At 40.3% G+C, this 24,632-nt stretch overlaps 1 protein-coding gene across 3 annotated transcripts; it reads right to left on the bottom strand.

Annotated features, from left to right (window-relative positions):
- Window positions 1-6: 6 nt before the first annotated feature.
- On the bottom strand, window positions 7-24,516 carry LOC117996637 (ATP-binding cassette sub-family C member 9-like). 3 transcript variants are annotated; one of them, XM_069509270.1, is made up of 27 exons: window positions 23,973-24,516; window positions 21,689-21,849; window positions 20,808-21,183; window positions 17,937-18,164; window positions 17,521-17,850; window positions 17,228-17,428; window positions 16,845-17,145; window positions 16,579-16,760; window positions 16,174-16,486; window positions 15,987-16,092; window positions 14,875-15,026; window positions 14,478-14,722; window positions 12,652-12,867; window positions 12,265-12,413; window positions 11,661-11,780; window positions 10,915-10,985; window positions 10,343-10,467; window positions 9,635-9,790; window positions 8,945-9,166; window positions 8,077-8,234; window positions 6,906-7,101; window positions 5,990-6,209; window positions 5,236-5,360; window positions 2,781-3,072; window positions 1,856-2,058; window positions 1,480-1,653; window positions 7-1,439 (listed from the first exon to the last, which is right to left on the bottom strand). In XM_069509270.1, the coding sequence occupies exons 2-26, from the start codon at window positions 21,823-21,825 to the stop codon at window positions 1,504-1,506; spliced, it is 4,974 nt and encodes a 1,657-aa protein (XP_069365371.1). In that variant the 5' UTR covers window positions 21,826-21,849; window positions 23,973-24,516; the 3' UTR covers window positions 7-1,439; window positions 1,480-1,503. The 3 variants fall into 3 exon arrangements, with proteins under 3 accessions (XP_069365371.1, XP_069365370.1, XP_069365372.1); XM_069509269.1 differs by having other exon boundaries at window positions 7-1,653; XM_069509271.1 differs by lacking the exon at window positions 11,661-11,780 and having other exon boundaries at window positions 7-1,653.
- Window positions 24,517-24,632: the final 116 nt, after the last annotated feature.

The following is a 24,632-nucleotide window of genomic DNA, read 5'->3' as shown; positions in this document are numbered from 1 at the left end:
TATCCAATTCCACATCATTGATATTTGAATATAAACCGGCTACACTCAGTAAGGTTGTCAATGGGGTTTATTAAAGTAGATCTTATAAGTATTTTGATATACCGTTGGATTCAAGGCGAAACTCTTGAAGAAGCAACTCTAACATTTTGCTTAGAAATATTTGTTCGTCTAGATGTTTCATATTCAAATAAGTACAAATTAATATTTACATATTGCTTAATTAATATTACATACATACATAATCACCAAGATGTCGGAGATTATTTTATAAAACAAAATGTACCTATATAGCTTAATTTCAGTCTTTTTATTAAAGCGATACATTTGTAAAATAGTAATGGTTAACAGTAGTACGTAGCTGTATAAAATAAACAAGTACATAAAAACAAGTTGATTAACAATTCTTTGAAAAAAATTCATTGAATGGTTATTACATTGATTGAAACAACATTATTAGATTATTACATTGTCAGCTACTGAAAATAACTAAGGACTATTATTTGGTGCAGTTTAATTATAACAAAAATATATTCAAATTATTTTTAAAACAATTTTTCATCAAAATAATAATTGTATTATTTTGATGAAAAATTGTTTTAAAAATAATTTGAATATATTTTTGTCGAATTTCTGCTAATTAAGCATTCTGCTTCGGAATACCTCAGAAAGCTGGATTTGGGTATGACCACAGATACAGCTGTTTTACACAAGCTGAAAAATCCCCATCAAAATTTTTATATTGGCTCAAACACCACAAACGATCTAAAACGTGAATCTTAATGTACAACATTTTCTTAAAAAAAATTACATTTATTAACTTTAGCACATGACTACTTATTCGCGCGTAGTCGACACGCTTCATTAGCTAATATAATTAGTGCTAATTGAGAGGAAACAAGACTGCGACTGTTATTATCATAATCGAAGAGAATCTCATAGGTATGTAGACTCGGAAATGTGTGACGTGATTTGTATATTATTATTTTTCTTCCGGTTTTCTTATAGAAGTATCTTGGACCAGTCATGTCTTTATGACTGACTAGAGCATGCCCGCGACTTCGTCCGCGTGGATTTAGGTTTTTTAAAAATCGCTTAAAAAAACTGATTTTCCAGAATAAAAGTAGCCTATGTCACTCTCCCGGTCTTTAAAAATCCCATCCAAAAAAATCCAAACCAAAACCAATAAACCAACAAACAAACACACTTTCCCATTAATAATATGGGTAGTGATGTACATATGTCTTTCCATTCGCGGTAGATAGACGAACACTCACATTTTCCTAGTGTACACCCTAGTGTGGATAAACGGAATAAGCAAGTCGTTAGTCAGTCAAGGCCCCCAAGCAGTATGAATGACCACTCTTTGTCGCATTTGACGAATTTAATTTAATTTTGTGCAAAGGTATTAATCGGAACAAATAATCAAAGGTTACTTAATCGTTAACTAAAATGCTGAAAGCTTGTGTCAGATCTTTAAAGCCGCGAGGTATATTCGAGGCGTGGTCAAGTATGTCGTTGCGAGGCAGCGGCGACGAGGCCCGAGAGCAGCGAGGCGGGCGCGGCGAGCAACGCGTTCGCGCGGCCGCGCTCCGCCACGCGCCCGTCCTCCAGCACCACCACACTGTCGTAGTCGCGGACCGACGACACTCGATGCTGAAAATAAACCATTAATTTTTGGATACCAACCGAGGCTCACTTGGTTACGTGACCTAAGAGATAAGGTACCTACGTAGCGACGGCAGTCAAAAAAAATAATAGCGATAGTAAATTTTGTTTAGGCCGCATATATAGATTCAACGAAGGAACAAGTTTGGAACTCAAAAGTTGTTATGTCGTGTCGAGAAGTGTCCCTTACCGCAACAGTGATGATGGTAGTGTTGGGCGCGACCGCAGCGATGGCGTGCAGCAGCGCCCGTTCTTGCGACGCGTCGAGCGCGGCGCCCGGCTCGTCCAGCAACAGCGCGGCCGCCGTGCGCGCGTGCAGCGCCGCCCGCGCCGCGCACACGCGCGCGCCTCTGCTGCCCGACCAGCACCCGCGCCAGCCGCCCAGGCTGCACTCTGTTCACACACAAAATCCATACTAACATACTTAAATGTGAAATGTATCTGTCTGTCTGCTATCTTTTCACGGCTTATCCGTTTAACCGATTTTGATGTTTGGTACAAATGCTGGTTTGGTTTGTCCCATAAAATCAGAGTTCCTCTGGATTTAAAAGTCTAAACTCATGTGGATAATTTGCGGGCTTCAAATAATTATAACAAAGATAGCTTGTATCCCGGAGGATATAGCCTGCTTGTTACTCCGTAAAATCAAAGAGTTCCCACGGAATTTTAAAAAACTTGAATCCACTCGGACGAAGTCATCCGCGGCACGGGGTTGCGATATATTATATTGTATATTCCCTCTCATAGCCCGATGGAATGGCAATCAACAGGACCGGAGGATCAGAGTAGGACGACGGCTTTTCGTCCTCTCTCCGAGGCACGGGTAAGTATGGGATACTAAGTACTAACTTCCAGTACCAGTACTACTTAGGATTTCTGAGTAGGAAACGGTAGTATATAGTCCGTACAAAATAACTTTTCTCTTCAAAATGACCCACATTTTAACTCTATAAGTCATGGATTTGACTGTCATGTCGAAATGTACGGTTCATCTTTAAAATAAGGACTAATCGTACTTTTGACATGAAATTTGACAAAAAATGTTAAAATGGCGCGTGAGAAGTAATTTTTTACGCATTATAGATAGTCTCACGATTGTGAATCTATGGTCTCACCTAAGCCTGCTGACTGAGCAGTCACATAGTCGTTCAAGCCAACAGCCCTTAAACTTTGCCATATCTCTTCATCCGTGTGCACAGCAAGGGGGTCTAGATTCTCCCGCAGTGTTCCAGAGAACATGACCGCTTCTTGTGGCAACACCACCACTCGATGCCTCAGCGCCCGCAACGGCACACGCGTCACGTCCTGGTCGTCAATCAGCAAGCGACCGCTGTTGATGGTCGTTGCTCCGACGCAAGATAGCACCAACGAAGACTTGCCACTTCCGCTTCTACCACAAATGGCTACCTGAAACAAAATATGAATAACAATAAAACCGGCCAAGTGTTTGTAGGGTTCCGTAGTCACAATCCTCGAAAAACAGGTAAACCCTACTTAGCCATGATAGGTAGTTTTCCTTTAAAATTGATTATATAGGTATAGGTACTACTGCTGTGAATTTTTTCACGTTCCTATATAGTACCATTTGGCTGACAGAGGGGGGGGGTGGGACCACACTTGACTCTAATAAAAACATCATATTTTACAAACGGATCTAGAAATCTTTAACATAGGGGAAAGGCGTACAAAATGACATACCCTCCGCTAAATCAGTCATAAATATTTATTTATTAATTATTTTAACATTATTAATCAGAATTTTTATTCCTTGGTTCATTATCTATTAAAATTAAAGAGATCAATCAGCTTAATACAAATACAACGAAAATATTAAACTTTTTAAAAAACATGAACAAAAACCATTTTGTCCGTCATAGGCGGGTAATATGACATACATAGAGTGGGCATAATGGCATACAAAAAATAGTAAATTAAAAAGTGCAGAGTTCGCAAATAAATTACAAAAAAAATAAAAACCGACTTCGTTACATAAACACTAAAAATTTAAAAATAATTTAATTTATTACCGAATATATTATGTATACAAGAGTTATTATAGTTCCATAATAATACTTTTTGGTGCCGGTGCCAATTAGCTTTAGCTGCGCGAATCGTCTAGACTTCATATTTTTATAGGACTCCACAATGGCACCTCATTGGCACCGACCCCAAAAAATATTATTATGGAACTATATTAACTCTTGTATACATAATATATTCGGTAATAAATTAAATTATTTTTCAATTTTTAGTGTTTATGTAACGAAGTCGGTTTTTATTTTTTTTGTAAAATTTTTTTATTTCACAATTTTTAGTGGCCCCATGGAATTATGCTATGACTGGTTAAAAATCTACTGTTTACTAAGCTATTACACTGATCGCGAGCAATTTACTCTTATCCGTTGAGGAGTTCCAGTATCTATCTTCGAAGATGTTCATCAGATCTTCACCAAATTGAAATGGGACCAACTTTGAAGTATACCCTTTCAAACAAAAAAAGAATTTTCAAAATCGGTCCAGGCGTTTTTGAGTAATCGGGGAACATACATTAAAAAAAAAAAAAAAAAATTCCGACGAATTGAGAACCTCCTCCTTTTTTTGAAGTCGGTTAAAGACTGTCTTTTTTGGAACGTTTGTGCAAGATGCATGAGCCCATTTTTTACAGTTCAAACATTGCAGCCACACGTCTTTTGGCTTGGACCTGGGGAAGAGGTCATTGGAATAGATGCAAGGGCAATCTTCTTCATCGGCGATGGCAGAGGTACAAGTTTGCAAAGAACTGAAATTTGGAACTGGCGAAATCTGACTAACTGGAACTGTGGCAGTTTTTTCTAGATGCTTACTAGTTGTTGGATCTTCAATTAAAGACGGCCTTAGCTACTGCTAAGTCTAGCCTGTGATGTTAAGGGGAGATTTGGATTGTCAACTGCTGATGTTCCCTCTTCAAACACAGTTGTAGAACCTTTAGTGCAGGGGGCTATAGTTTTATTCTGTTCACTACAGTGTCTTCTTAGCATAGCTTTTGGAATACCTACCATATATTTTAGATGCACTTAACCAGCCCATTTTGTGTTTATTAACAGCATCAATAGCTTTCTCCATTGAGGTAAAACGACATACTATGTCATTTTGTCCGAACAAAGGGGTGTGTCATTTTGTCCACATAGTAGTTTTATAAAATCAACGATAAAAGAAATAAAACCATTAAATAACTTTGAATTTCAACACAATCTCAGTAACAATTAATCTATTGACAATAAACAGGGACGTGAAGGACAGAAAAGTGTAACAAATTAACTTATCGAAACCGCCGTCTGCGTCGAATGACCTTGCGTGCGGTACTCTGGCGATGCGACCATAGCGGCCCTCTACATGTCGGTGGGTGTACTAAATAAACCGTGGTTACGGAGAAATGCGACTATGTCGTTTGACCCACCTATGTCATTTTGTACGCCTTTCCCCTACATTGCCCATAACTCCGAAAAGTTATTTTTGTAGGTAGGTATTACTTATTCAAATTTGAATTGGTAGATACCTACTTACTTACCATCCCATTTCTAAGCAACTTACTTTTTGTCCAGGTTTGACTGTGATATTGACATTCTTGAGCACTGTTGGTAATCCTGGTTGATGCTGTATGCTTACATCTTGAAACTCAATTTTTCCGTTTCGTTGCCATCCTGAAGGAATCGGACCTGGGAAGTTTACTCCATTCAATACTTAGACCTCCTGTTTAGTAGTGAAATCTCCACTGAGGAGTGGTGTGAGATTTGGTTTTATAAATAATATGATTCTTGGGTGGGTGAGGTGTGTTCAGTGGAAGGCTTCGATTGCGGCTATTAACCACAAGATCAGTAAAGTCATAATGACAATGCGATTGGTAGGTACACTGTTAGGCGTATGACCTTATGAGTCGTACGACTCATGCGGCAATAGACAGTAGGTTAGATAAGGCTCCCATACCTACTGTTCCAGCTTGGCCTGTTAGGACCATCTAAGACTGTAGCTTTACAGTTCGCTAGCGTAGTTATAAAAGTATACAATATTTTAGCGTTTAAACTACCGTGAGTGATTTCCATTATAAATACTATCTGTCCCGGCTTACTCACGTGTGTAGTCGACGTTAGCCCGACTAGTTTCGAACCCATACGGGGTCCTTTTTCAAGGGAGTCCGTCCGCGCCCGCGCCGCGGTTTTGGCGGTGAGTAAGCCGGGACAGATAGTATTTATAAAGTATACAATAATCCAGATATTAAATGTATGATAAACCCTGGCGAAGTCTGATCGGGCCGCTATAGTGACTAATAAAAGAACTCGTTACATACAGTCGTCTCTATAGTCCTCCTGCGGTATGCTGGTGTCAGCAAGGACGCGCTGCACGGCCGCCAGCCGCAAGTCGAGGTCAGCGCGGCACTTGGCGAGGTGGGCGAGGTACACGGGCAGTAGCAGCGCGTACGTGCCTGCCAGCCCCGCGCCCGCACCGCCGCTGCCTCCGTACAACGCCACCGCTAGAGACACGAACACGCCCGCAGCTCCCACCAAATCCTGTACAAGAGTTTTGAAGGCTCCCGCGTAAGTCTTATCTCATAAAACAGAGAAAGAGAGAGAGAAATAAGGGTTCATGCTATAGAAAGAGAGGCGTTTAATAAATTACAGGCCGCTGCGCTACGAGTAAATTGCACTTTATTGCGATTTGCGTTGGAACAAGAGTCGCCATTAATTATTATTTAAACGTCTTTGCGGAGTGAGGTACTTCTAGGTAGGTACTATTAAGTATTCTGTGCTTTATAATAAGATATATGTAGTTTAGAACTAGCCAACTCAGTTATACCCTCAAATCTCTAAAAAGCTGTGAAAAATTTAGGATTTGCTTGATACATAAAGCTGTAATTTTATTTTGATGGTAAGGTACATCCTTCTAAAGTCACACTTTACAAGCTTTTAAGAAAAAGTAGCTTAGGCCCGCGACTTCGTCTGCGTGGACTACACGAATTACCAACCCTTTTTTTACCCCTTTAGGGTTGAATTTTCAAAAATTCTTTCTTAGCGGATGTCTACGCTACGTCCTGCATTCCAAATTTCAGCCTGATACGTCCAGTAGTTTGAGCTGTGCGTTGATAGGTCAGTCAATCAGCTTTTCCATTTCTATACTACAGACTTTTGAATATATTCCATAGCCTGCCAACCTTGGATGGGATCAACAGGTTTACCCATAATGAACTTTTACATCAATATACGTACCAACGTCAACCCTAACCACCGGTTGGAGGAATTCAGTAGCAAAAGAGCATTGTGGTTACGATCCAGACGACGGAAGAAAACCGCGCGCATCCGTGTCTGAAGTCGCCCCGCTCGGACTGTGCCCGCGCCTGCTAGCGTCTGCACTGCCAGGGACACTGCCCGCGCTGCACTTTCAGCCTCGATATGTTGAAACTCCCTGGAACATATCGATACATGTTACTTATAATTATTACTACATACAAGATGTCCGCCATTCATGTCACCCATATTACCGTGTAGGCGTGTAGGTACCTACAGGCTTTTCGATAAGTTCAAGTCAAATCATTTATTTCTGTAAACATTGTTGTGTTGGGTTTGGTTTGATGTAACAGATTTAATTCAATCCCTCCTCCAATGTCCTGGTGGACGTTAGAGAGTAGTAGGTAGGTATATCTATTCCAATATTCCTTTAGGTATTCCTTGCTGGCTGACATCGGCCGCGGCTCGCCTAAAATGATCCAGTTCTGAGCCAATTTAGAAAATATTATTTCCATGAGATGTCTTCAAACATTTTAAGGTAAAGTAAATTATATTAATACGGAAGTATTCGTCGGACACAATTTATTGAAACTGATACTCAGGGTCAACCACATGTTGTAGATTGCGGTCGCTACGCTCGGGCTAATATGAATTATTGAGTATTAAATGAATGCTTCACTACCCATAATTATTATAAATGCGGAAGTGTGTTTTTTTATTGGCTTGTCCTTCAATCTCGTCGCAACGGAGGAACGGACCGACGTGATTTTTGCATGGATATATACGTAGTTATAGGGGGTAATCTGAACCGATTTTGAAAATTCTTTCACCAGTAGAAAGCTACATTATTCCTACATGAGTGACATAATGTGCTGTATTTTATTTTCAAAAAATTAGAGATCCGTCCGAAAATTATAATAAGCTACCCGTGCGATGCTGGAGCGGGTCGCTAGTTTCCTATAAAAAGCTTAAATAGCTGTCAATGGTTCTAAGGGACCGGGCAGTCTGAAACCCGAGAACTCGTTAGGATCCCATCCGTTATGATACTCTCAACTGTCAGCTCGAGCTTACCTAACCCATAGTAAAATAATATTAGATAGGTAGGTTAGGTACTTAACATGAAAATAAACATGATTACCAAGTTCGGATTTACCTTGCATTATGTAAGTAGACAGACTGCAGGACAATAAAGACGATCACGGCAGGGACGATAGCGAGTAGAGTCCACGGTGAAGCGACTGCGTTGACCAACATCGTCGCTCCGCAGAGTAAGGCAAGTTGTGCCCATCTGCTCATTGCCATTGGTAATTTCTGCAAGGAACATGAACATCTAATTTTAGATATTATTAATTTTCTAAATGTAGGTATATGATAAGTAGGCTTTAGTCGTAATAATATCTCGCCCGAATTTCGGCCACGGCAGTCAATCTTTAGTCTCCACAGAGATTACTATCTGCGTGGGAGATACAATGCAACAGTGTGTGCGCAAAAACAGGTGCATTCTTTCTTCCCTGACCCTCGTAGTCCAATGGAACGGTAAACCGACACGACCGGAGAGAGATCAGGCGCAAGATCAACGCCTTAAGTGTTCGAGGCACGAGGGTGCAACATCGTTTCCTAACTCCGGGCTAGTACCTATCTACTGAGAAATTCTTGAAAAAAAACCAATATCTACTACTCTTGGCCCGGAACCCAGGATCTTGTCATCCGCAGACAAACTTGCTAACCACCACTAGACCAATGAGGCAGTTGAGACTTTAATAATTTATACCTAGTAGGAAGAAGTAGGTATCAAAATTAAATAATGCGGGAAGCGTGAATTAACTGAGACTAGAGTGCTTATTTTGATTCTTGTTTTCAATAAGAAAAACAACCTAAAGAACAATCGCGAGTCAATTTGCAAAATTGTATTTTGAAAATTAGCACCACAATTTCTGGCCTTATGTGTTGGGAGATTTATTACCATACCTACCCGAAATAAACTCGAAATAGTCCTGGGTGTTCTCGAGCTACAAAGTCACCTTGTCTATGACGAGTGTATCTGAGGAAAACCGGTGTAGAGTGTCACCGGCTGGTCGCGCGAGGTGGTGCTGCAGCGGAGCGTGGAGAGTGGCGTGCAGCAGGCGCTCGTGCAATGCGCGCCGGGAGGCCGCGCCCGCGCACGCGCTGGCCACTTGCGTGCACGCGGCCAAGCACGCGCCGCACAAGCACCACAGCGCGTAAACTTGTATCATGTCCCATATCTATAAAATTAGGTAAGTGTAATAACATTTGCATTTTGCACTTGCTGAAGGATTCCCTTTTTAGGGTTCAAGGGGGTCAAGGGGGTAATAGACGCGCCAAGTGCGGTAGGGTGCAACTTGGTCTGACGTACGGCCGTTCGCCTCGATAATTTTTAAAAGCAACCATCAGCTTCCGCTTACAGAGTAGATTATAATTGCTTCCACTGCTTTAACTTATCTGTTGTTTGTATGTACGAGTATGATACGTACGATTTGTATATATATGTAGGTAGGTACGACCCTCATTGCACTTAACACAACACCTGACGCCATCGATATGCAGTATTTTTATTCTGGCTAGAATCCACTGAGCTCTACTAATATAAGTAGGTTCGCTGGACGTACAATTGCGACGCAACTTGATTTTTGGCGCCGATGTTGCTGATTGGCACTGTGCGTCGGATGTACCGGGTCGGTGTTTTTCCTTACCCTTGGGTCAGAAAGCACTGTCCGCGAGTTCTCTTCAGCCAGCAGCGAGAGCCAGTAGTCTGCTGCGAGTGCTATCCCTTGCGTTGCCGTCGCCGCCACCCAGAACACCGCACTCCACCAGCGTCCCGCGCGGGCGTATTCCCACCATATCGTACCCTAGAAACGACCACAGTTTTTTAAAGGAAAAAGTGAGTGACCTGTGTGTGAGATTTTAGATATTTTTTTTAACTGACTTTAGACTCTATTTCTAATACCTACTTAGTTTAAATTTTGGTTTCAATGACCGCTTTCAAAATAACAGTATGTATGTTATTACCATTATGTTTTTATGTAATAGCACGTAAAGAGCTTTTTTACCTTTACATTTTAAAACAGATTTTTTTTCATTTTTGTGCATAACAGTTTTTAATTTATCATGCAAAATTTCGAAAAAATACGACTGTAGTACGGAACCCTCGGTGCGCGAGTCTGACTCGCACATGGCCGGTTTTTTTTCAATTTAAAGATATTCATACTTAGAAAAACTAAGCATGATAATATATTATCTCCAGTTAATATGTGCATGTAATGTACCTACCTACCTTCTTAATAGCTAAGTTTTCTTAGGAAAAGCCCAAAGCTTGTTAATTAACAGGTTTTAAAATCAAGTCGAGGCATTAGAACATGCAGATAGATACTGAGCTCACTATAATTGAAGTAGTATGTTACCTCGTTTAGAACAAGTTGTTCTTGTCTCGCGGCCGGGATGTCAGAAATGGGCACGGCGACCGCCTCTACGCCGTTTGAAGTTATTGAGGTGAATGTCACATCGGGCGAAACTTCTGCCACTTTGCCTAACAAGATCAACAGATAAGTACATCGTAGATACTTAAGAAGTTCCTACTTCTATATATAATATAAAAGGAAAAGCTGACTGACTGACTGATCTATCAATGCACAGCTCAAACTACTGGCCGGATCGGGTTAAAATTTGGCATGCTATTATGACGTAGACATCCTGTAAGAAAGGATTTTTGAAATTTCAACCGCTAAGAGGGTAACATAGGGGTTTGAAATTTGTTTAGTCGCGAGAATAAGCTCGTTTTTAAATTACACCCGACACCGTCATTGATCGCGGTAATTACTCTAACATTTGAAGTTCCATTTTGTGAAAAGATGATGATTTTTTGAAAAGACCAATTATAATAGTTATGGTAAGTAAATGTAAAAGTTTAGCTAGGATAATCAAACTGAGAATCGTATTTTAACGGAATTACTGATAAGTGCAAAGTGATTTTTACCAATACTTTGACCTTCTCCTGATGTATCAGAGTCTGTACTTAAGAATCGTCGTAAACTCTTCGGCGTCCACCTGAAACAATAAAAAAACCTACTTAATATTATAAATACAAAAATGTGTTGTCTGTCTGTCACCTTTTTGCGATCCATCGTTTAATCGATTTTGATGGGTACAGAGATAGCTTGCATTCGGAATATGGACATTGGACAACCATATCCCGGAAAGTCAGTTTTCACAGGATTAGAAAAAATCACTCTGAAGAAGTCGCGGGCATGCTCTAGTGTAGAGAGTGATTGACAGAATAGACAGGAAAGAATAGGATTGCGAATGTATAGAGAATAATAAAATTAGCTGATGGTACAGAACCCTGATGCCATGAACCTGTTTCCATGTCTGCCAATCCGCACTTGGCTAGCGTGCTTCTCATTCTGAAAGGACACCCGTGCTCTGTAGTGAGCCGGCGATGGGTTGATCATGACAGAAATTTAAGCCATGCTTGGAAGTTGGAATAGACAGACCCGTGGAACTGGAGTGGAAAAACTGATCGATGGTGGGGTCCTAAGGTGTTGAAATGGCGACTTCGCATCGGAAAGTGCAGCGTCGCGTTGGCCCATATGGTGGACAGACGATATCGAACAAGATCCAGATACGTCCAAACGCCGACGTCTTGCGCGTCGGCGTGTGGAAGAAGAAAGAGATATGTCCAGCCGTGGATCTCTATCGATTGACGATAGTGACGATACCCACCTGGTTAAAGTTCTATAATAAGGTCGCAGGCGGTTGTTTCCTTGTCTCAACGGGCTACCCTCGCGATCTTGTTGATTAGGTTCAACAGCGCTTACAGCGCGCCTAATTTCGTGACGCCACCTATTTTAAAAAATAAACCTAGGTTTTATTTATCATTACACGGAAAATGGCTACGATTCGTTTCTGGTAACTTCTGTTACTGTTACTTGTGTTGTAACAGTAGGTGATTTATTGATATATTTTAGGGTTACAAAAAGAGGCTCGACGCTGGGATAGGTATCTATCTAATGCAGGATTGATTCGTTCGTCAAACCTTTCGTTTACCTCATAGTATTATGAAAGTTAACACCAGTTACGCGCAAACACATCTCCATAGAGTTATTTTTACAGGAAAGCAACTTTCTGAGCTGATCTATCTGCTATGTCCAGAATAGAAAGAAATCCGTAGAACCGATTTCCAAATACATAGGTCCAGAATAATGGGTAGGTAGCAAGTAGGGTAGATAGAAATTATTATTAATTTCGGGAGTTAAGAGACTTGTATTGTAACAGTATTCCCGCCAAATGTTTAGATTTTTACGATACTACCTATGTAGTAACTTACTTGAAACGGGGCAAAGTAGGAGGCGGTGAGGACAATTGTCTTTCAAGTAAAGAGCGCACCCGACTCGGCGTCCGGCGCCAGGTGCCGCCGACACAAGCCGGCATCTCGGCCAGCAGGTGAGCTCCAGTCACTTCACTGATGTCTAGTTGCTAGAGTAAACAATATAAGGTTCATTACTCATTACACTCTATCCACGGAGAAAAGAGCTAGGGCTGTCTCTGTTACGTAATCCTATACAATTGACAAAGACAAAAACTCAGCGGGCGTTAACCATTTTGAGTCATCAACCAATCACAAACGTAACTTCGTTTTCTGTACTTGTTTGTTATTTTCATCTAAATATTGAATAAGTTAAACATTTCAGATGGAAGTAAGTTGGGAACCCACCAAGGCATCATCAGACATATTCTGGAAGTGCACGCGGCTCACAGCGCGCAGCAGCTGCGAGCGCTCGCGGCCGGCGCCCCCGGGCGGGCCCGCGCCCCCGCGCGCCGCAGCTACCCGGGCTTCCTCAGCCAGCTGCGCCCACGGGGCTAGCGCGCCTTCACTGGTACTGTGCACACGCCCCACGCCGCTGACGCGACCATCTTCCATCACTATTACCTGATGATACAACGAACAAAGTACATTTATAAGCTTGCAGTCTTTTAGCAACATGGAACCAGGATACTCGTTAAGATTATCTAGCTTTGTAATTGTACGGGCTGTTATCTTATACACTTACTACCTACTGTATGGATTTTTATATGACTTTCATTAATGAAAGACATAATATCTACTAAGAAGGTAGGCTATAATTTTATTATGAACATTTTGTGATACATGATGTAAATAAGCTACCGGTATGACGATGAAATGAACTAGGTAAATTTGAAAAAATCGCCCCATTTTAAAAATAATGCTTGTATGAGTAATTATGATTTACAAAATATTTACAACATCATCACAGTCCCAAACTGGTGGGCCAGTTTGTTGGTGAGCTGGCGTTCTTAATAGCTAACTGACTATACTAAAAATAAGCTAACAGAGCCGTGATATACCTATACGGGAGGTCGGGGGTTCGATCCCGGGCACGAACCTCTAACTTTTCGATGTTTTGTGCGTTTTAGGAAATAAAATATCACTTGCTTTAACGGTGAAGGAAAACATCGCGAGGAAACCTGCATACCTGAGAGTTTTCCATAATGTTCTCAAAGATGTGTGAAGTCTGCCAATCTGCACATGGGCAGCAGCGTGGTGGACTATGGCCAAACCCTTCTCATTCTGAGAGGAGACCCGTATTCAGTAGTGAACCGGGGATGGGTTGATCGTGATTACGAAACTTAATATAATAAGCTAACTTACATAACATAAAAACAATTAAACAAACATCTTTAGATCAAGTCGGTACCTAGGACTAATCACCAGTAACTCATAGTGCTGCATACTCCAGCCACATCGTCACGAAATCTGAGAGCTTCCGTGGATTGGCGTGGCTTTACTTACGTTTAGTTGGTGGCAAAAGGGTAATATTAGTCAGTCATAATTAACATAGTTATAATAACTAACGTGGGACGCAACGTGCACTGACACATTGGCCCCGTGTCATGTCAGGGAGACAGCATCAAGACCGGGAGCCGCATCAGAAATGACTGAAAATGGTAAGCGGCGCAAGTATACATATATACCTCTCTTATCGAGAGTTACATTTTTGTTCCGTTTGCCGTGGAGACCCTGGGCCCATGGAGTCTTAGTGCAAAAAGTATTTTTTATGAGACATTTCACTGCGTTTAATAGCGCAACTATTCATTTTTTGCGCAACGGATCGGCCTGGCTGTTCAGCGCGGAAATGCAGCCAGTATTCTTGGCACCAATCGCGAGCGTAATTTGTACAGTAATGAGATAAGGCATAGTTTTATTAAGTTTATGATATTTTAAAAAAAACATCAGTACTTACCCTTATTATAAATGCGAAAGTGTGTTTGTTTGTTGGTTTGTTGGTTTGTTGGTTTGTCCTTCAATCACGTCGCAACGGAGCAACTGATTGACGTGATTTTTTGCATGGGGTATAGTCAAAGACCTGGAGAGTGACATAGGCTACTTTTTATCCCGGAAAATCAACGAGTTCCCACGGGATTTTAAAAAACCTAAATCCACGCGAACGAAGTCGCGGGCATCAGCTAGTAGTGTAATAAATACACACCCAAATTTTCTGGAAGTTAAAAAAAACGTACCATATCGGCGTAGTGCAGCAACTCTAATCTATTGGTCGCTACCAAAACAGTGCGACCACTTCGAGCGGTCGGAAGCAGCGCCCTCGCGACCAAGTGTCGAGCAAGCACGGCATCCAGCGCGCCGAACGGCTCGTCCAGCACTACCAGCTTTGCCTTCGAATACAGTGCCCGGGCGACACAGACGCGCACCCTCTGACCACCCGAGAGCGGCGTCCCGTAGCTTCCTAGTTGCGTGTCATCGCCTTCTACAAATAAATAGGTGATATTAACAATAAACCTCTACAAACAAAGTTACAAGTGATTCTTAGCGTTTTTCTTCTTCTATAGTACGCAAGTACGGAACCCTCGGTGCGCGAGTCTGACTTGAACCTGACCGGATTTTCATTGACCAGCTTACCCGGTAAAAGCTGTAGGTCTGGCCGTAAAGCCGTTGCGCGGAGTACTCGTGTGTATCTACTGCTACACCACGGGTTGTCCATCAGAATGTTTTCTTTTATTGTACCCTCCAGAAGCCAGGGCGGTTGACCAGCGTACCACATCGAGCAATTCCTGCACATTTTAATGAATGTAGACACGGTAACTTAGCTAAGTATTCACATATTTTTTACTATTTATTTAAAATGTAATTTATTTAAATATAGGCAAGTAGGTACTATCTCGTATTTCCAAAAAAAATCTTTGAGTATCTAACTATATCTACCCAATTGGGCACAGTATAGATTATGAATTCAAAGTTCTTAAACGAGATATCTACTAAAGCTTAAGACGTGTAACATCCATACTAATATTATAAATGAGAAAGTGTGTCTGTCTGTCTGTCTGCTAGCTTTTCACGGCCCATCCGTTCAACCGATTTTGGCGAAATTTGGTACAGAGATAGCTTGCATCCCGGGGAAGGACATCAAAGAGTTCCCACGGGATTTTAAAAACCTAAATCCACGCGGACGAAGTCGTGGGCATCATCTAGTTCCTTATAAAATATAAATAGTTATTTGATTCAATTGAATAAAGATAATAAGATGAATATTGAATACCAAACTTATTCTAGAACATAAAAATTACAAAAACATAAATATTGAATTGAATCAGTACCCTTTATAATAAATGCGAAAGTGGGTTTATTTGTTGGTTTGTCCTTCAATCACGTCGCAACGGTGCAACGGATTGACGTGATTTTTTGCATGGGTATAAATATAGACCTAGAGAGTGACATAGGCTACTTTTTATCCCGTAAAATCAAAGAGTTCCCACAGGATTTTTAAAAAAGCTAATTCCACGCGGACGAAGTCGCGGGCATCAGCTAGTATAAAATAAATGGCGTAGTAGAAACTTCGTTGCATAAGTATCTACTTTCTGTAAGAAATGAAGTGAAAGTAAGTAAACGTGATATTGATATGTTTCGAGATCTTAGTAAAGTACTCGTAGGGCTCGTAGGTAGGCATCTTGAAATAAGTATAATATTTATGTTACTGCATAGTTAGAGTAATGGAAGCTTTTTCTGATAGTTACCTATTTACAAACGCGTCTCCACGCTCGTGATGCATTTCGCCAAGAATTGCAGATAAAAAAGACGATTTTCCGGAACCGGATGATCCGACCACCATTATTAATTTTCCTGAAGCAATTTATTTTAGTTATTGATAAGTCACGAATATTCTACTTTGCGTGAAATCATGAGTTAAGCTATTAACTATACCTGCTGAAATATCTAAATCGTCAATTTCTAACCAAGCATTTTCTTTTAGTCTCCAAGAAAATGCTGTGTTTCTAAACCGAATCAAATATTCTTGCTCTTGATCTCCATTGAATTTACTTTCGTCAGTAATTTGTTCATCATCACCATTGAGTTCGTCCTTTTCAGACAGCGGATTTTCTTCCGGCATGATATCATTAATATCATCATCGCATTCGGCTAAAACATTTTTCGAGTATGTATCCTCGTTTACAACATCTCGCACATTATAAGACTCTGGAAGTTCCAAGAAATCTTTTATCCTTTTATTGCTGACCTGGAGAATATTTTCTTTCATTTACTGGTAGAGTCACGTCAAAAGATAAAGATACATAGAAATTGGATGTACACAATTAAGAAAGAGCTTACCATAGCTTGTATGATCATGAGCACAGTCACCGGTAGGATCAACATTGGTATGGTTAACTGGTTAAAGAGGGCCAGTCCAGCAAACACGTTTACAATAGTCAAATTTCTGCCGTGGTCAAGAAAGTAATGCGTCGTGAAAGTTACTACAGTAACGAATATTGCCGATAAGTGTGTTGTGAATGCTGAAATAATTATAAATTTTAATTTAATAAGATCGATAACTTTAAAATACTACCTACTAAGTACTTAGGTAAGTGGTAACTTACTCAGAAAGCTCCAGTAGGCAGAGTCTTTATTGAGAAGTTTTAATTCTACTTCTCGAAGTTGTAATATCTTCTCGTTGAACAAGTCTTCCCACACGTACAGTTTTATAACATTCATGCCTTGTAAAATTTCGGATAATTTAGAAACCCTGTGGTCGGTACATTTTGACGTATTTTTGGAGTTGTCTGAAATTTTCTTTCCAATGTAGAATTGTAAGGGAGTTATAAGTAAGAAGCTGGTGGCTGTGCCTATCACTGCGCTTATACCCAATTTTGTGTAAAGCAAATATAATATAAGAATTACCTGAAAGATAACATAAATAAGAAATTAAGTATGTGAATCTAATGTAAATGCCTACTAAAGATATGAAAATTTCGTTACCTACCTTTAACGGTATTGCCCACGTGTAATGACAAATCCATACACACGACATAATGTTATAAGTATCCTGTGATATCAAATTGATAAGGAGCCCGGACTGCGTGTTAGCTTCCTCGTCAGGGTTATGAAGCAGTGGCGACTTCTCATCTACATTTGCGTCTGATGACCAGGATGCCAACCGCATACATTTATCATAGATCATGCTCTGGAATCACATTTGTGGTTTGAAATATTGAGTTTGATATCAGTTAAACATTTTAGTTAACATTCAGTAGGTAAGTAGGCTTAGGTACTTACTTGTAATGCCATTTTAAGCCTGGTGCCTTCCACTGTTATTAAATGAGTGGAATTTTGCGACAAAATAGCTTGAAAAATAAGTGCCAAAGTAACGATGAGTAGCATAACGTATCCATTCGAGAGGAATTCCTCCAGACTAATTTCAGTATTGGTGTCGAATAGTGAATTTTGGTCTTGTATAAATTTAATAATAACGGCCAATCCTACCGCTGGTATTATGGAAATGAAATCCCCAAATAGTTTTAAAAGCCCTCCTATGTAGAAATTCGGCCACAACATATGAACGTAGCAGTACCATATACTAGCGGCCTTTTCTTTGTTTTTTGTCACCTAGAAGACAAAATAAAGTTAGTAAGCTTGAAAGTCCCGCATTCATAAATTGCCGTATTTTATAAAGCAAAAAATATTTATGAAACCTTTTGATTGTAATATAATTTCTTTAGTTTTTCATAATATCTTTTCGATCTCTCATTTTCGGGCACTTCTCCGAAGTCATTATCGTCAGGTGTAACATATCCTCTGTACAGTAAACAGTTCAACCAGAAGAATGTTATTTTTGAAAAAAAGTGTGTTTCGTTATAAGCGTAATAAGTATTTTTAGTTTCAGTCGTACTTTTTTCTCGAGACTGTAATCGTTTTGTAACCTGAAAATAATTGAGCTTGTCATAACGTACAAAAATAAAAATGACAAGAATAAACTCAGGGGTAGGTAAACTATGTTACACTAGCGCCTACCGCGGCTTCGCTCCTGTGGAGATTTCGAAAAATCCTGTATTAGACCTTGTCTATAGTCCGCGACAGGTCGAGATGGCAATCGGGGAGGGAACGCCCCGCACACCCACACAACCCCTGCGCTAACCTGGTGCGGGCGAGCACGGGTGACGCGCGGGTGTGCAGGGTGTCCCCCCCCCCCCGCATCATACCCCGATTTCCATTTCAACCTGTCGCAGACTAAGTATACCTATTACCTACCTACATTATAAAGGTAACCTCTGTGCAGAATTTCATCTTTTTAGGCCCAAGGACCTAATCCAAGGTTGGGCGTTGATAAGTCTATCAGGAAGTGAGAATAGAACTTGCATTTATGTACAATGAGATTTTAGAGTAAGTAGGTATTTTGAGCTACTTAGTTACCAATCCAATTCAATTGTTTAAAAATTATTTTAAAACTGTTATCCTGTTATTGCTGTAGTTCCGTCTGGGGAGTGGAAGAAGAAAGGCGCCAGACAATCGTCTCGCCACTTAAGCACATAACACACACACACACAACGCGCGCCATCGGCGCGGCGTGACAACAGCGATTCCAGCGCGACTCCTAGACGTAATTAATATGTCGCAGACAAATTGTAAAATTTTGCCATTTACAAACGCTCGCTAATTTGTAAAATGCCGAAGGTCAATTGCCGATTTGCTTGTGCAATTTTGGGTAAATTGTAGATTGGGCCCAGGACGAAGGCTGGTCTCCCCGACTCTACGAAGTCTTGTACAGTACGCGGTAGAAAATAATGTACATCGACCTTTAGAATGCGATTTCGCCTTTGGAGAGCGTTGTCTCTGTACCTATGTGACGTTTTATAGGTCTTAATGACAGAGACAATGCTCTACAAAACCGCTATCTCTTTCTAAAGGTCAATGTACATTATTTTTCGCCGCGTATGTACTGTATGTTCTACCACTAGAGTGCATTTTGTAAAGCGTGAAGTCTTCTATTGTAGCGCAGTTACCTACTTTCCTATTTAGAAAGATTGATACCCTTGGACTCCCTGCTATCAGAACCCCGAAACTCTAATTTGCCCGGAATTTTACGAAAATACATAAGCAGGTACTTTTGGGTCCTCCGTTATCGGTTCCGTGAAAGTCTAATTTGGCGCAACAATTTAGCAAAAGTCGTTTGAAGATCAATTTCATGTCAGACTTATTACAAAAAGACGAGGCATTTTATGCCTTCGCGTTTTACATCTAGCGAGCGTTTGTAAAACTGCCGACAGCATTTTGTAAACGGTGAAAATTACACTACTACTACCTACTAGTATATGCCTGCGACAAATACAGAACTCTAGGCAGGCATGAAAGCGTTCACACTATAAATTACGCTTTGGAGCCGCGCTCCTCCGAACGCGTTATTGGCGTCAGGCGCTACAGTTTGACGTGCTTTATTATATACACTTCTCTTACAAATTGTACATATACCTAGTACGCTACAGGTTGCAATGGCAATCGAGGAGGGAACGCCCCGCACACCCGCACAGCCCACGCGCTAAACGGGTGCGGGCGAGCGCGGTTGACGTGCAGGTGTGGGGGCGTCCCTCCGCCTCATACCCCGATTAACATCTCGACCAGTCACGGACTATGGTAGGTATAGGTAGGTATGCATTTGCTACCACTACCACGCCGCGCGGCTGTCGCGCGTCAATTCGTATGATTCAGTCTTTATTGCCGGCGTCGGCGTCGCCCTCGTCTCCTGCATGAGCTAACACAAAGACCGCCTCCACTAACATTTTAGGAGATTGACCTGTAGGCATAGCGAGACCAATAATTAATCTATGCCTGTAGGTATAGAGTGTAGATACTATGTACTTATGTTATAAATTTTAGTTTGCAACTAAAAATTAAAACATAGGTACCTACATAGTAGGTATCTACTATATATTATCTTCATAATGGCACATAATATTTATATAAATTTCTATTACCTAATCACCTTTAATAAATAATTAAGGATTTTTTTAGTTCCTTCCTTCCTTCCTGTTTTTAAGTAAAAACTAAGGAAAAGAAAAAACAAACGCTACTCACGTAGAGTTTAAGACAGTTTTGGTGAAGTGTGAAATGGTAAAAGTGTTGGTAGGTAGGTAATAAATAATTTTAGTGCCACCATTTCCGCTCCGTAGTATACCTACTACTTATAGTCACACCAATGTACTCTGTAACTAGGTAGTAGGTAGCCATACCTACTTGGCTACCTTACATTTTGCATACTAAATCTAAGCAGTAGGTACGTTGATGGAATCACAATAGTTTTACTAAACATGAATAGGTCTAAATAAAAGTATGTAAGTATGTCAAGTGTTACCGTGTTAAAACCGCTAGAGTAAGGAAATCGTTAATACTTATCGACAAACTAACTAAATAAGTAATTTCGAGATTGCCAGCCACCAGGTTTCAATCTTATTTATTATCGTTATCTAAATGCGAAATTTTACTTAAATTAGCATAGAGTGTATTTTTGAGCTTTACCTAGTTAAATGTGCACCGATTTAAAAATAATTACTAAGCAGGTAGGTACTTACTTCGTCATAAAAACAAAGGCAGTCGACTCCAGAGATGATCAAACAGAGAATCATTGCCACACCCTGAACGCATACTTCAATAACGTTCGGTGTAACTTCAGGAAGTAGGTTGTTGTATAATATAGCTCCCGAACTAGCTGATGATAGTAGCCAATATATAGCTAGGTAGAGGACAGGAGATGATGAGCGTCTTGTCCACAGGGAGACGTGCAGGGCAGCAGATGCTAGCCAGGATAGAGGAGGCATGAGTGCAGCGACGAGTCTCACGGTGTCCGCAGCGCGAAGGGATGCCGCGGCCGCTCCGCAGCACCATGCCACTCCCAACACAAGACTCGCGATGCCTCTGACGTTCTGACCTCGCCATCGGATGCCGTACCTAAATAACATGCTTAAAAATAAATGACTAAGTACACTGATGATCCTGAACAAAATATACCTCAATGCAGCCGCAAAATATTTACTAGATGAAGCCCGCGACTTCATCCGCCTGGATTTCAGTGTTAAAAATCCTGCGGGAACTCTGATTTTCCGGGAAGGATTGTCCACTTCCAGGATACAAGCTACCTTTGTTGCCAAGTAAGTAAATGATGCTCGCAACTGTCCACGTGGATTTAGGTTTTTTGAAATCCCGTAGGAATCCTTTTATTTTCCGGGATAAAATATAGTAACCTATGTATGTTCTTCCTCTTAGAATATTTGCTAGGAGTTAGTTCGACAACAGTTCCTACAACGAGGAGGATAGGGGTGAACTTTCGGATTTCAGTCAACTCTCTGAATGTTGTTCTTTGAGGCTTCATAGCCTTCAGCTTAAGATTGCACTAAAAAGTTTTTGTTCGCCAGCTCTTCAGTTAAGCTAATCAGGCATTTTTAGCTATACCCACCAGTGGGCTCCTTGGGAGGAGCAGCTGCAGACGAGCGCGGCGGCGATGGCAGCGCAGTACAGGTTCAGGGAGTGCAAGGCGGCGGAGAGCATATGCGGCGCGCACGCGACGTGCCCGCGCGCGCACATTGCATCCATCGCTTTAGTCTTCGGGAATCCAAACTAAGTAATTTCACATTTTTTGAGCCCGTGTTACCTAACTGAATTTTTCTATTAAAATTTTATTGCCAGATATGTATAGGTAAATGGTAAAGTCATATAGTGCTCTTATAGTGGCCTAAAATTAATTTATCACACTTTTCCTATTAGGTACCTAATAGTAGTAGTAGTAGTACGCTCTACAAAACCGCTATCTCTTTCTAAAGGAATTTTGACTGTATTTACTTATCTACTGCATTTATTTACGGTGTTAGTATTACTTGATGGTTCTATGCCTTGCGACATTGAAGTTCATATACATGATGTACAGAATAATACACCGAAATTACTGAACCGATTTTAATAATTCTTTCAGCATTAGAAAGCTCCTTTATACAGATATAACATTGGCACACTACATATGTACTGCGACGAAGTGGCAGGCAAAAGCTAGTATACTATGTTATCTTGCAATATTAATTATTATTAATATTTTTTTTGGGATTATAAATCGATAGTATTTTATTTAATAGGAAGATACAAAAAACAAAAATACCAAACTTATTCTAGAACATAAAAATTACAAATCGAAAATATCATCTAAACCACCGCAACGAGGCAGGGTGCCCAGAACGCTGGCAGCGTTACCTCGTTGAATGGCCAGACTAATATGCTGACCGAGGTAACTGCCAGCCCTCCGGTCCCCCGTGGATTCCGCGAGACGGGATGAAAGGTCCTTAAAAAAGGATCTAGCATCCTCGCCCCACGATTAATATTATTAATGATATTATAGTCTACAACAATAATACTTATGTTGTACAGCTACTAACTAGGTATGTATTTTGTTTCATGGAACAGGAAATAAATTGATTAATTGCCCCATGTTTTTTCAGGAAGATATCTTTACTGAGTCACGCTAAAACAACGATCCGGGTTTTTCCCATCATCTGGACTCTGGACTTGGAGTCATCTTAAGATATTTTCGTTCATTAAAGTTAATGTGTACCTACCTACTATGTAGTCATACAAAATCTAAAATTCATTATAACGTCTATAAATTTTAGATCTTGTTACCGTAGTAACAAGATCTAAAATTTATAATAATGTATCGTGAAAAAAAATCATTAAACCATTTTGTAGTGGGTTGTTATACTTAGGTATCATATTGAAATTTGCGGTTACAAACTTATACTTGCAGTTGGGGATAATCACTATTTAAGCAACAAAATAATTACACGTAGGTATCGTTCCAAGGTACGGAACCCTCGATGCGCGAGTCCAATGAATTGACTGATTTAAATTAATAAGATAATATGGCAAGCCTGTTTGACAAACAGTGTGCACATGTGTATTTTGGAAGAAGGTTAATAATAATCTGATAAGATGCTTGTAAGATGCAGATAGACATGCCATGTGTGGAACGTGTCAAACATTGATGTGTATCAAGGTAACATCCACACAACATCCTCTCGATTGAACAACACACCGGCATTGCTTTATAACATAGCTCCCGTAATCACTAGGTGCGTACCTAACTTAGTAGGTAAGTATAGGTACCTACTTACTACAGCATGATTATGTAGCTCTCTAAATTATCATATAAGCACCTACGCGTGCCATAAAATTTTTCACTGAGTCATTTTTTATGTTTGTACTTTTTAGCTAGGTATGTTTTTTGGTATTTTTCCAGATTTCATCACTCATAATATTTAACTCATACTTAATGATTATTAATTTTTTTAGGTAAGTGTTACTTTTTTGGATCAAAGTTATCTGCCTATCCAGTTATTGATTTGATTACTTAGCATTAATTCACCATTATTAATTCAATAGCTATTTGTTTATTACCGTAACTGTTCCATGAATTTCTATTTGCTCTGACTATTATGCGTACTAACTATAATTTTAAGACATCCAGATTCCAGACATACTTAATTATGGGAACAAAACAAGATCGTACCTACCCACAAACGCGGCTTCCGTACCTAACATAAGTGACATCAACCGTAAAACTTTTTTTGTAAAACACACCTAGGTATACCTAACCACGGTCTGGGTTTAATACAGTAGCTGTACATTACTTTATATTGCTTTAAATAATTTAATTAATAAGTAGGTAACTGATTTCTAAATACATAGAAAATCACCTTTTTATCAGTTGTCGCGATCACAATAAATGCAAAACATCCAAATGTTATTCACTTATTAATTCAAAAGTTCGTAGACATTTCACGTTTTAAGACCGCACGTCACTGTATATATTTAAATAAATTCGACTATTGTCCATTGTCTGCGTAATGGTTATGTCGGATATAAGAATGGTATGAGGGATCTTATATTGATGTTTTATATTCGTGTGATAAATTGACCGTGTCGGAAAAATCGTTCGCGGGATAAGTAGATACGCGGGCAATGCGGACGCGAGGCGTCGCCACACACTCGTGAAGAACTGAATAAATGTAGATTGTAGATACTGGCGGCAGGCGACTGGCGAGTGGAGTACAAATCGAATCGAGTTGGAACCTTGTGATTAGCGGCTGTCACATGTACACCAATGCAGTGTCGACTCTCGACAGAATACTGGCAATGGACTGCGCAGTGTTCTGCTGCAATTTGCAGTCACCACAAACCATTCACCATTACCACATTCTCATCTAGTTTAACTAGAGCATATTTACATACTTGCTGCTTTTTAGGGTCCCGTGCCCGAAAGGTGTCAACGGGATGGACGAAGAGCGGAGGCTTCTGTCCGTCCGTGCAAGTATAACAACAAATTTTAGTATAAACAAACAGCTGTTGCCGCTATT

Source organism: Maniola hyperantus, chromosome 3 (genome assembly GCF_902806685.2).
Source record: "Maniola hyperantus chromosome 3, iAphHyp1.2, whole genome shotgun sequence".
Lineage (NCBI taxonomy): Eukaryota > Metazoa > Arthropoda > Insecta > Lepidoptera > Nymphalidae > Maniola > Maniola hyperantus.
Note: the sequence above shows the minus strand (reverse complement) of the source record. Positions and strands in the feature narration are given on the sequence as shown.